Source organism: Lytechinus variegatus, chromosome 9, assembly GCF_018143015.1.
Source record: "Lytechinus variegatus isolate NC3 chromosome 9, Lvar_3.0, whole genome shotgun sequence".
NCBI classification, from domain to species: domain Eukaryota; kingdom Metazoa; phylum Echinodermata; class Echinoidea; order Temnopleuroida; family Toxopneustidae; genus Lytechinus; species Lytechinus variegatus.
Window position 1 is genome coordinate 24,255,661 of NC_054748.1, and position 13,823 is coordinate 24,269,483.

Here is a 13,823-nt window from a genome sequence, read left to right on the forward strand (position 1 = left end):
TAATTAGGATGGTAGTATAACAAATAAAGACACAAATATTTATGATTATATTATTTTTTATAAACGTATATATAGGGTTTAGCATTTCTCATACTTCATTGCAAATACATTAAGAACAATAATGCCCTACAGCAATTAGGATCAATGAGGCACTATAGTGCTAAGTTAATTGATTTAATAACAATTTATTAAAATAACAAACAAGCTTGTATTGTCAGCTATTCTGTATAATCTTTTCATTTGTAGTTTACCCCCACAATATCGACATAAGGTTATAAAATGGACTTGGCAAGATAACGTATTCATTCACGTAGTAAGAATTACCGTTAAATAACGGTATTGAGTCGACGTGAAAAGAAGAAATATCTTGCTAATACATAACAAGTGGAATGCCTCTGGCCGTCTCACCTGCATCACGCAGTTAAATATAGCAGCAGTGCTGACTTTGAAAACTACTCTAACTCGCACAAGATGTTCAGTGATACATGGTTACTATTATGTCCACTTTTTATGAACTAGACCAATAAACTTACAGAGATATGATTGTTATTTACCAAAAAAAACCAACATGGCTCAAAGTTCATTGACCTTTGACCTTGATCATGTGACCTGAAACTCGCACAGGATGTTCAGTGATACTTGATTACTCTTATGTCCAAGTTTCATGAATCAGATCCATAAACTTTCAAAGTTATGATGGTAATTCAACAGATACATCCAATTCGGCCAAAGTTCATTGACCTTTGACCTTGATCATGTGACCTGAAACTCGCACAGGATGTTCAGTGATACTTGATTACTCTTATGTCCAAGTTTCATGAATCAGATCCATAAACTTTCAAAGTTATGATGGTAATTCAACAGATACATCCAATTCGGCCAAAGTTCATTGACCTTTGACCTTGGTCATGTGACCTGAAATGCGCACAGGATGTTCGGTGATACTTGATTACTCTAATGTCCAAGTTTCATGAATCAGATCCATAAACTTTCAAAGTTATGATGGTAATTCAACAGATACCCCCAATTCGGCCAAAGTTCATTGACCCTAAATGACCTTTGACCTTAATCATGAGACCTGCAACTTGCACAAAATGTTCAGTGATGCTTGATTACTATTATGTCCAAGTTTCATGAATCAGATCCATAAACTTTCAAAGTTATGATGGGAATTCAACAGATACCCCCAATTTGGCCAAAGTTCATTGACCCTAAATGACCTTTGACCTTGGTCATGTGACATAAAACTCATGCAGGATGTTCAGTGATACTTGATTAACCTTATGTCCAAGTTTCATGAACTAGTTTCATATACTTTCTAAGTTATGACGTCATTTCAAAAACTTAACCTCAGGTTAAGATTTTGATGTTGATTCCTCCAACATGGTCTAAGTTCATTGACCCTAAATGACCTTTGACCTTGGTCATGTGACATGAAACTCTAATAGGATGTTCAGTAATACTTGATTAACCTTATGGCCAAGTTTCATGAACTAGGTCCATATACTTTCTAAGTTATGATGTCCTTTCAAAAACTTAACCTCAGGTTAAGATTTGATGTTGACGCCGCCGCCGCCGCCGCCGTCGGAAAAGCGGCGCCTATAGTCTCACTCTGCTATGCAGGTGAGACAAAAATGATAGCATTTTCAAAGGAGAACGACTTATCTCTCGATAACTGTGTCTTATAAGTGGCTTGCCTTTATTGGCAATACAAACGATAAAGTAGCCTTTCATTTTATTTCTGTAGAATTAACTTTTTTTTAAGAGGATAGGTATCTGTTTTGCCATAATCTGGCAACATAATCATTGCGATATAAATTTATTAAATAGTGTATTATTGTTTATTTAATTTGGGCCTTTATTACAAGACTACACTGCTGAGAATAATGCATTGTGGGTAGTGAACCTGACCTGATAGGATCTTAGGACTATGCCTTTAAGTCCGTTGTAGTCATATCATGATACATGGTTACACAAACACTGTCGATAAGGTAGGGGCAGTCACTGTATTAGCATTCATTCGTGGTGTTTGGAATAAACCCTTGACGGTATACGCTCGCCACTTGATCTACTGTGGTTCACAGTGCGTCCCTGAATTAACACTTTCCATCTCCGCAAGCTTAGCCACATGCAGGCAAATAGAAAACACATGGTACCAAAGTGAACTAGGATAATTGACGACAAAGGGACTTAAGTAACATCGTTACCTAAAAACCAGTACTTGATCATTTCTTTAAGATCACTATATACTCAACCAAAGTCATAACAGAATCTACTTTTTCGTCAAATCGCTTAATTTTCAAGAGCATGATCGTCGTATTAAAGCACCAAAATCCTTTACAGAATATAATTTTTTATCATTATCAATCGTCAATAGTGCACCACGTTTCCCAGGGTGGAACAGAGACTTAAACCGTAATCATACAATGGCATGGTTGGGAGGCCCATTATTTTGTTGCTGTTGTTTTTGTTTATTCCGTTCCTCCATGGGGAAGCGGTGCACTTTTCTTTTTAATTTTCTAAAGAGCCTACATAAGAATAAAATCATCTGTGAACCTTTATTTCTTATAGTGTAAAGATTTTCTCGGAATTCGAATTGAAAATGCTCTTAAGGCACTGTTTAACATCTATGATGGAATACATTGGGATACAAAGACAAATAATATGCACCTTCTCTACTCTAAGCACGAACATTAAGAACCTCTGTCAAGTCTTCAAAGCTTATCCCGAATTCGCAATGAACAATCAGATAAAAATACATTTACCACCGTTACTTCAACATACACCATTCTGTTTCTCAAAGCTTATCACGAGGAGACGCCACATCTGGTTTAACCAGATTCTTGGACATGTTGCAGGAATCTACCGTGCAATTTTTAAGGGAATTATCAATTTTCCCAAACAGAGTTGAAGAGCAGTTCAAAATTCGCTGTTTCTTAAGGATCTGTTGGCAATGAAGTAAACCACCTGATTTAAGCTCATGAATTGATAAAAATGATGTGACTTCTATTATGATTTTTACAGTTTTACATAATTTTCCATAATCTTTTCAAAGTAGCAAGGACCACGTATAGTAGGGGACAGGTTTGAACAAAAATATCATCTGAGTTGATCCAATAACTTTAGCTGAAAATAAAACCATCTAAAGCGTCATATCCTAGTCTAAAATGATCCTCATCGCTTTTGTTACTGAGCTTCGATACATTTTTTTCCCTTTCTCCTAGTAATGCTTATCCGCACAGTTCAGTTTTAGACAAAAAGCTGTGCTGTTGTTGATTGATCAGCGTCTATTCTCGGCCAAAAACTGACAATCCAATTATTCGCTTGACTTCAATCAAGGATATGCTGCACCATAAAGACTCCATCTGCGAATATTAATAAAGCCATTTTCTTGTGCGACTGAAAATGTTTCTTCTCAATAAAGAGATTTCGCTCCACAGCACGCGACAGATTTAAGAAAATAGATGTCAAATGTCCTTCATGACAAATGGAAAACCGAGAATACTCTTTTGAAACTTGAGGAATCAAACAGCAGGTTGTCCTGCACTCAAGATAAGCGACGCATTTGTATTTTTTTGGACGAAATTACTGTTCGTGTACACAAATTTTCGACATAGACATCCCAGCTGTACGTTGCCATTTGGCGGACACTCTCAATACATTTACTGTCATTTGAATCCGTCGCACGTCGTTAAACAAAATCGTTGTCCTAAAGAACAGTTCGTAGTTACCTCAAAAACGATTTTGGTCAAATGACATTTCATTTATTTCATTATGATATGCAGATTTCAAAGCAAGACACTAAGTAAGCATGCCTTACATAGCAGTATGAAGAAATTGAATAGACCAGATGACTAGAATGGCACACCAATGAACACTCTATGAAGGTATTGTTACATTTCTACTTTGAATGCATTTTATAGCATGTTGTACAATCTACTTGGAAAACTGTGATATTCCAGTCGTTCGTGGATACGTTGTTGTTGTTTTTTCTGGATATAAGTGAAAAACACAATGCTAAAGAATATATGGATAATGAAGACATCAAAGTTGGTGCTGATTACATTTCAAACCACCATGTCACTTTAGTACTAATGACCAACCTCTAATCATGCGCCGAATCAGAAACTACGAAATGTATTATAAGAACACCACTAGCAGGGAAATCCTTGAGCATTACAGTCATACGAACGAAACAGATTCTAGACCTACAGAAGCTTTTGCGTTATTACCAGTGACATAACATCGGTCAGTTTGGTTTTTTTTCAGTTTTATCGCTGCGACTAGGGACTTTTCGATCAGCAGCGTTCGGACTGCGGAGGAATAAAAAACGAGAGTCAATATCTTGAACATGCCCGTCAAACGACAAAGAACAGCTGGGAGGGTTTTGTCGAAAACGGCTGAACCAAAACAGAAGTCCCGTTTTGAGTATTGAGAGCCGACGAAAAAAATGCACAAATTTGTCGATTTCCAGAACTGTTGTTTTTATTCAACAATTTCGACAGACTTCTTTGCAGTATTTTGTCATGACGGGCATTTAACAATGCATTTTCTCTGCTCTTGATTCCTCCATAATTCGCGGAGCGATCGCCATTGAGGGGATGATGCTCAGTTACACCATAGAAACCGACACCAAGCCGACCAATGATATTCAATAAGCAATAACCAAATAGTTTTTATCGCTCTGTAGTCAGTGTAACTGCAGTATTACATAACTTTATACGATATTGGGAGGCGCGATCGTTCAGTCAGTAGAGCGTGGGTTTCGGATTCCGGTCACCCGTGTTCAATTCGCACTTAGAGCTCTAGTGCAGGTTGGTAAGGCAGTAATCCTCATTACCAGGTCCTTCGAAGATGACCTTAAGCCGTCGGTTCTCTGATTGCTTGCTTACACGCATTCATGATTTCTTTAATAATAACCAGGAAAAAATACCACCATATTGATATACATGACCGTAGTATACTATACGTACGAAGATAAAACCTTGATAAGATTGTTATTCATTATAAATAATAAGGCGCTTTCAAATGATGTAAAGACTTCAGGTGATCGGAATTTACTGATGATTCCCCCCTTATTCACTACAGTGTTATTTAAGTAAATAGCTATGAAGCTCGTAGTCAGACTCGTGGCTCCACGATACCACAAACCCTATCATGAATGGCACTGCTCAGTATAAAAAAAGTTTTTTTTGTATAATTTACCTGATTGTTGCTTAGTTTCATAACCTTTATTTTTTATGCTTCTTTATGTATTCATCTGGAAGTAATTTCTCTTAAACATGAAAATCTAATTTGACATTCATTAGGATTCCATGCCGTTTTCCTTACACCCTTTAATTAATAAATCACACCACATTTGTCATATTGAGGAAGGAAAGCCGAAAACCTAATTGATTACGTTTTTAGGGGTTTTCCCTATTTCAAAGATGAGCATTCGGTTTGATGGATAACAGCTGCATATCTTTTACTTTAGAGAAATTGAATTACTTGGAGGTGTTGAATCGAATTATTTGGATAAATATGTAGGTTAATTCTGGTCACGTAATTGAAGTAGACATAAAAGATTTTAAAACCACAAAAGAACAAGAAATAAATTTCATTAATATCCATTCAGTCGCTTTGGTTCAGCTACTGCTTAAGATTCTTGGTTTCCATAACATTAAGCTCAATGAACAATTGGTTATTCACATGTCTACGTTATCGACATGTAGTCACACTGCAAAAACTCCGGTGTTGATTTAACACCAGTCCAGAATCTGTATATGTCCACACCAGAGAAATAATGAAACAACACCAGTTTGGAATCAAATCCATGCTGTTTTAATAATAATTGGTGATGTATAAACACCTATCTGGTGTTTGACCGAAACCAAATTGGTGTAGTTTAACACTTCTCTGGTGTGCTGGTGTGGACATATATAGATCCCGGGCTGGTGTTAAATCAAAGCCGGTGTTTTGCAGTGCAGGAAGAACACTTTTTATACTGTTACCGAGGATGGACACTGGCTAAGTTTCACTAATCAACGTCATTTTAGAGGCATCTTCATGTATATTCCGACATGGCAACACGCCTTATACTTTTCAGTAATAATACCCTCGTGAACGACTTATCATAGTTCCCCTCTTCTTTTTTTCTTCCTGACATACTTTAAATCTCTCTTTTCTTATTACTATTACTTCTAAAACACTGCACAGGTCATAATTGATAATGCATATAGTCAAGATGGTGTAGAACTCCGGATGATCTTTGAACTTATTACAATAACATTTCCGTTTCAATTTTTTGGTATGTTATTTATTCTATTTCGTGTGCACTTATATTTCATCCAGAAGTGTTCAATTTGACTTACATCATATGATTTCTTACATTTAACAAATTTGGCTTTTAAAAATCTCTTGAAAGTAATAAATATTCATCTGTCATTCATGGTGCTGGTTTTGAATTTGTTCGTATAGTGATGTATGGCGCATGCTTATCACATAGTTCAATGAACTTTGCTTTAAAGTCTATCCACAGTTTGTCTACATTGACTGTGTCAACAAATAAAGAGGTCCAGTTCACACTAGACAGACCATTTAAGAACAATTCAGAGTCAAATTTACGGAAAGACCGCATTTTCGGGATCTTTGGTTTACATTTCACACTATTCTCTTTTCAGACAGCATAGATTAAAGAGTAGTCACTTTTATCAATAGACTGAACTCAGACCTCAATGGACCAAAAAAAAAATGGGAAACAAAAAAGAGACCTATCAATGTTTTGTGTTATACGAGTGGGATTTGAAAATATTTGATTAAGTTAAAATGTTTATTACAGGTTAGCATATTGCAGTTCATATTCCCTGTAATTAATATCTTATCTGTTGAATTACAAACATTTTCTATATTAAGTTCAACAATTTCAAATTCACTAATCGTTGCCTTGTCGGTATACTATTCCAAGAAGATATGGTCTATGATTTTTTTAATTGGAATTCAATCCACATCAGTTCTAATGAGTTGTCTTCAAGGTCTTGTCTTGTCTTATATGCTATGTTTGTCTTTATATAACACCCTGCACCTCCTCCGCTAGTACCCTCTCTATCTTTTCTCTCAAAATTATGATCATTAATATGTAAATAGCCGGTTGGGAAATCACTATCAAGCCAGGTCTCAGATAGCGCAAAGATATCATATGGATTCGCACTGACAAATAATTGGATATCATTTTTTTATTTCGTAGGCTACGAACATTTAAATGTCCTGTTTTCACACCTTTGTCTTTCGGAAAGACAGATTATCCCAACCATTGTCTTCAAGGGTAAAATATTCATAATTTTCTGGGTGGGTTGTATATTTTTCAGGTGTATTTAGCTACGAACCAAGGTAGTTGATTCATAAAATAAAGGTTACATATCCAATCTTGCGTAGATCGTCTATCACATTTCCACATTTAAAGTGATTGGTTAACATTGGTTTGACTTTTAAAAAATCTGAGCTAGAAGGTCACACTTGTCATCTGGTCTGTGATATGTTACAAAAATGAAGCCCAGGAAAAAATTGCATTCGAAAAAATTATTTAGTGCTTCAAAAATTGAAATATAAAGTGACCGGAAACACCATCTTAATTTCATCCCATACACTTATGTGTACTATTTAGGCGTCTATAAGACGCCTATTTACAAAATCGGGGTTTGCCTTGTAGTTTCAGCTTTTCATTCTCAACAATGCTTGTTTTAAGGGTTTATTAGTTATAATACATGCACTTGTACACATGTTTCATCTTGGTTTGATAATTTTTTGAAATCGGCTGCTCACAAAGTTAAACAATACCTTTAACATTTGACTAATTGGAACATTTCAAACCTAAAGTCGATTTCTGGATTTTTTCTTACACTTTTAGAACGATACATGGAAAAGCTATGTTCATAGATGAATTCGTGGACTAGGAAAATGCACAGATTGTGCTTACGTGTGAGCATGGTGACTGAAGTTTATCCGTCGAGATCTGCTAGGTTACGGATGGTGACGATCTCGCCTCTCTTTGCGATGACGCGGATCCTGCCGTCTATCGTCCAGGCCTTCGTAATAGCGTCACATTTCAGAGCTTGTCTGACGATTTTTCTTGTCGGATCGAAGTTACGTCTTTACGGATGAAAACCTTCGTATTTGTCAGTGATCATAGTTTGCCTGATGTTCTATCTTGCGAATTTCACGATGATCGCTCCTGGGTTCCTTGATGATTCGGTTCGTCTTCTTGGCGTTACGCGGTGGCTCCTATCGATGTCATTTGTCGTGACGCTGATGTCCAGTTTGAGCTTGGTGTCGATGAGGTCAATGGTGAGAGCATCGGTGTCTTCATTTGCTACCTCTGGCATCCCATACGCACGGAGATTGTTCCTTCTGGCATGTCTGGAGTAATGCTTCTGTTCCTCATGGGTGATTTCTGCTGCTGCCAGTTCTTTCTCAATTTTCTTCACTTTTTGTTGAAGTTCACACTCTAACAGAACAAATGTTACCAACATAAGCTTGGGTGAATGTACTAATATTCCGTAAATTCACTAAATCTAATTAATTTCTAATAGCAGTAATAATGTTGAATTAAAATAGGAGAAATTTAAAACTATGTCAAGTTTGTTGAAATGCTATGTGAGGTAAAAATAAGTCATTGTTATTGGAGTTTAAGGGTGAATTATAATGCAATTCTGAATAAATTCACGTATTATTTAATATCGCTATATTCAACAAACATGCTTGATTCGTTTTGTTCGTGGTTAACATCTATCTGAATGTCCTATTGTTCTTCCGCATTCATTTCATGTACCCTGTGATATGTTTGGACTTCATGTATTATTTATCGGACTTTATATTCTGCCTCTTGATCGTATTGCTGAGAATAAACGTATTGATCAGTCAGTTCCAGATGACGGGGTTCGGGAGAATAATCAGATGGCAACGTAGCGCTAAAAAAAGTCTGAAGACACCAACATTACTTTCACCGCTCAAAGTCGATAAAACTGAGTTCATGTTAGGAAAAAAAGAGAGAATGGTCATAAATAATCATTTGGAAAGCGACTTTGTAAAACCTAAGATTTTCATGACTTTACATACCAACGTCCTTTGACAAGCGTTAATGTCTGCATTCTTTATACCACATTTATATAAAATTTCATACCGTTCCATCAGTGTTTGTTGGTAGAACTAATAAACTGGAGGGGTTTTGTTCGTTACCCAGTGGTAGCTGTGTTACATTTCTTGTATTACACTCTTAATTTATCTGGATGTACATGAAGTAACATTATCAAAGGGAAAATCTAACTTGATTTGGAATCTGAATTACTTTATTAATTTAATCCCACATGGATTCCTTTTTGTAATGTGGATTTGATCAAAGGTATGATCCGTCTAGATTGATTTCAACTCGGCGGAGATATACATAACGAACACGTTGGAAATGAAACCGAACAGAAATCTTTGAAAGGGAATGAAACTTTTGGAACAAGTGGGCTTGTGTCGAAACAGAAAAATCAAAGAATAAGAACAAAAAAAGTGTGAGAAAAATTGGACAAATAATGATGTTATGAGCATTTGAATATTGCAATCACTAATGCTATGGAGATCCTCCCATCGGCAATGCGACAAGGATTCGTGATGTCACATGTGAACAGCTTTCCCTTTGGTGGACTATCAAATACCCTCAAAATGTCTCTTTCTGCTTTTTCTTATTGTGATACAAACTATTTAGCCATGGTGTATTCTTTAAAAATCTGTATTACATGCTCTCCTCTAGAAAGAACACATTATCTACTGATAGATGTGATAAAAGAGGTAATCTAAGTGAAATATATACTAATGTATTTGGGGAGAGTTGTTCACAAGTGACATCACACATCTTTGTCGCATTACCAATTTGAGGATCTCCATAGCATTAGTGATTGCAATATTCAAATGCTCATAACTTTCTCATTATTGTCGGACTTTTCTCAAACTTTCGTTGATCTGTTTCTTTCATTTTTCTGTTTTCACACAAGCTATCTTGTTCCAAAGGTTTCATTCTCCTTTAAGTAAATCAGTTCGAAATGTTATCCTGAATAAAAAGAAACGTACGTGTTGAGTAATAGCTGGATTCCCGAAGCAAGAATTGTACTTTATCATGAAGTAACAGATTCAACCTAAAGGAGAAATGTCAATGCGTTCGTACAGAGTCTTATCAAACTACCACCCGAGTGGTTGAATGTATTCTTAAGAATATGTGCAAAATGATTAAGGAAAACACGGAAATGTGTAATTGCTGGTAAATATGCAATTAAAAGAACCCATGAAACTCGAGCACTATTACGGGTATTTTTCCAATCAATAATTACGCTCTGTCCAACTTGTGCGTGTCTATGATACTGATTATCAGTGCAATCGTTTATCATGAAATCACCATCTACTGCAACTACTTTCGTTTTAACTAAAAAATACTTTTTTTTAAAAGTCGTTTCATATCTACTCAAGACAGAGCACCAATGAATCGGAATTTAATCCTAACCGATGCTATCGGATATTACATCCAAGTAATAGCTTTGGCCAGACTGAGGTAAGTTTCTTCGGCGTAACGTCGCGTCGTAATAAGTACTTTTGGAAGGAAATGTGAGAAAATATGAATTTTGAAATAATGGGGAGCAGAAAAATAAGATAGCGAGAGGAGTTGGAACGGGTGAAACCTGGGAAAGGATGACGTGTATTGCAACTTTTTTTTTCAAAAGAAGAATCGACATTAAACTGAATATGTAAACGAAAAGCGAGACCTCGGAAATGTATCTGTTCGAGAATGCATAATATCCAGGAGTATCAGGATATTTTGTTACGATCATTTTATTAATAGCTTCTTACATTGTTTCATGACAAATCCTCAATTTATATTCGATATCACTGCACATCACTTTTTCAGTGATGATAATTATCTTCATGAATGATGCTTTTAGGAGATAGCACTGGTTAAAGAAAAAACCACGGAGATAGTAACATTTTCTGTTGCTAAGCGATGCCATGTTTAATACCTCGGAAAGGTTTTCTAAAATACTTCGCGCGGGAACCACTTTGCTGCCTTGCACGGGGGATTACGCGAGGGCAGGCATATACCAACGAAACCGATCCAGACCGATTGGAAGCTATCGCACTATTTGCAGTGGCGCATCGTCGATCGATTAGGAGTCCGGTCCATCGGTGAGAGTGGGAATTACACTCTGAAAGGGGAATATCCTCGTCACCATGAAATATTCAGGAAGGGGAGGGGACCGAAACATGAGGATGTAGGGATGATTAGGCTCATTTGATACATGTCGTTTCACAAACATTTCAATAGTCATGAAATCAGTAGCCAAGCGCAAAGACGAAGGTGTTGCCCACTTGGCCATGAAAGCCTCCTCAATCAACAGCACAGTGACTTTACGGTGTGAGGTACATGGTTAAACCGTGCGCAGGGAACAAGCAACTCGTTTTCCTTTTGAAACTTAAAAAGTATAAGCCGTTCTGTTGCTCTCAGTCGGACACATTTTGCTAAAAAAAACAACGTTATATAATTCTTCTTCCTCCTTATATTTTTTCCTTTCCTTCTTTCCTCTCCCTCCCTTTCTCTCCGCTTTCCTCTCTTTTTTCTATTTTTTTCATCCACCTAACACCCCTTCTATAATACCTTTTCATTTCCTATCTCCCCTTCCCTCTTTCAATTTCATTTTCTCTTTCCCTCTCTCTCCCTCTCTTCCCCTCTCCCTTTCTCCCTCTCTATCTCTCACCCTTCTCTACAATTATGAATCTGGTGCTATCGATAATCATCTGGTTATCGAGAACTTTAGGGGCATCGTAGTAAAATGTCAAAGTATAATTTGTTTAAATATTCTTTCTTGTTCATTATTTGTTGTTTTTGGGGGGAGGCAAACCGGATGTAATCTATACGTCGTTTCTTCGATTAGCAATTCCGATTTGGGATTTTTCACACAATATCGAATGGTAAGTCAACGAGGAAACAATGCAAAACATGTCCCACGTAAGAAATCCGAACCTAGATGAACTTTAGATGTCGATGCGTCACTCTTGCGCTCAGGGTTCGATTTTTGCCCATTAACCTTCATCCTTTCCTAACCATCTCTCTAACATAAACATCATAACAGTTTACGTATCTTATTTCTTTATTAGAACACATTTGTACATGATATGAACATGAAGGCTCTATCGTTATATAAAATAAAAACGTCAAGGTTTATTTTCTCGAAAGAAAAACATGTTTATGCTTTATGTTTAAGAAAATAAAGCGCGCAATCTTGAATCACAGTCTAACAATTGCACAGAAGTATTCCCTCTCGTTTCTTTAGACAAACTACTGAACAAACAACCCTAAAAAACATGGTACCGAAATAACACAGAGAAAGACCAAAAGGAAATCACCTAGGATTTTCAACTCAGTCTGATTTTTTTTTACCTTCCAAAATCGTACAAAATCTTCTATAGATTTCTTTTTTGGTGGGAGGGCGGGGATAATTCCTTATGTATTATATTGGGATTTTATATAGTTGGTGGACAGTTATTGTTCTTTGCCAACGAAATTCCATCTATCATTTATCATCCAGACATTGCTACGAAAGACTTACTGCGCATAACTGGTCGCGAATCAAAGCGGTAACCTGGTAACTGATTTAAATGACGAGGCGCCATCGTGTTTAGCATTCATCGTGGATGTCTGAATTGATCATATAACTACCTATTTATCGATAGTTTACATGGCAGTGTGTACAAGCCAGGGATTCATTGGCCCCGTCTTACATAGAGTTACGATTGATCAAATTGATCGTAACTCTAAGGAAAGCCATCATTGTCATAATTTTTTCTACAGGAAATTTGCGCAATTTCCTTCGTAAGCAAAGAGAGGCACAGTTCATTTTCAAGAAAACAATGAATGCATGAATATAGGTCATAGTTAGAAAAGTAGTTTGAACACACACGCATAATAGAAGTTGGTGTTGCTGGCTTTCCATAGTTGTGATTGATCGGATCAATAGCAACTCTTTGTAAGACAGGGCCCAGGTTGCGCTCGAACCAATCTCTTGGAAAATAAAAAGCTAGAATGATAATGTGGTAACCGTTTCAAGAGTGGATCACCCCCACTTGTAAATATTTTGATTGATTTGAGATTGATTTTATACCAATAAAGAGTGGATCACCCCGCCTGTTTTTCTTTTTCGTGTGTTTGTTAATTTTTTTGGAGGGGGTTCTTTTTGTTCTTTATTTTGCTTATTTATGAAGATAAAAGATAACAAGCACAACTTAAGACGACGGTTTTTACATAATTTTGATTCTGTTTTTTTTTTTCTTTTTCTTGCTTTGCTTTTTTAATGAAGCAATAGCGAATGTTTTCGTAGTTTTTAATTTACATTGTTCCATGGTGTCACAATATCTTCTTTGTGATGTATTCATTAAAGTGATCCCACAGGCACAATTTAGTCCCATAAGGTGAGTTGTAAGACAATCCATATCTTTAAAATAGAGCAATTAGGGGATGAGAGGGGAATATTTCAAAGTCAAACAGCATTCATCAGTAAATGTTATAAGGTCAAAATAAAATTGAAATACAGGCATCAGAAGAACAATGTGAATGAAAAGTATCATTTTTTTAATATGAGGCCCATAATAACTAAAATAGGGTTAGGGTTATACTAATATAACATTTTTGATGACTGCAAGCCTTTACTTTGGAATAAACGCCAAATTATATTCAAATCGTAGCCAATCGTGCGATTGGTATGACGTCATTGCGACCAGATATATTTGCTTTAATTCTATAAAGACTTTATTATAGCATA

General features: G+C 36.3%; 1 protein-coding gene across 1 annotated transcript in view; it reads right to left on the reverse strand.

Moving 5' to 3' along the window:
- Positions 1–12,678, reverse strand: part of LOC121421897 (leucine-rich repeat-containing G-protein coupled receptor 5-like) — a 99,302-nt gene extending 86,624 nt beyond the window's left edge. Inside the window, exons 1-2 of the mRNA XM_041616698.1 lie at positions 12,615–12,678; positions 8,250–8,482 (exon numbers count right to left, since the gene is read on the reverse strand). Of these exons, the coding sequence (XP_041472632.1) occupies positions 8,250–8,482; positions 12,615–12,678 (297 nt within the window). The remainder of the gene's footprint in view (positions 1–8,249; positions 8,483–12,614) is intronic.
- Positions 12,679–13,823: the final 1,145 nt, after the last annotated feature.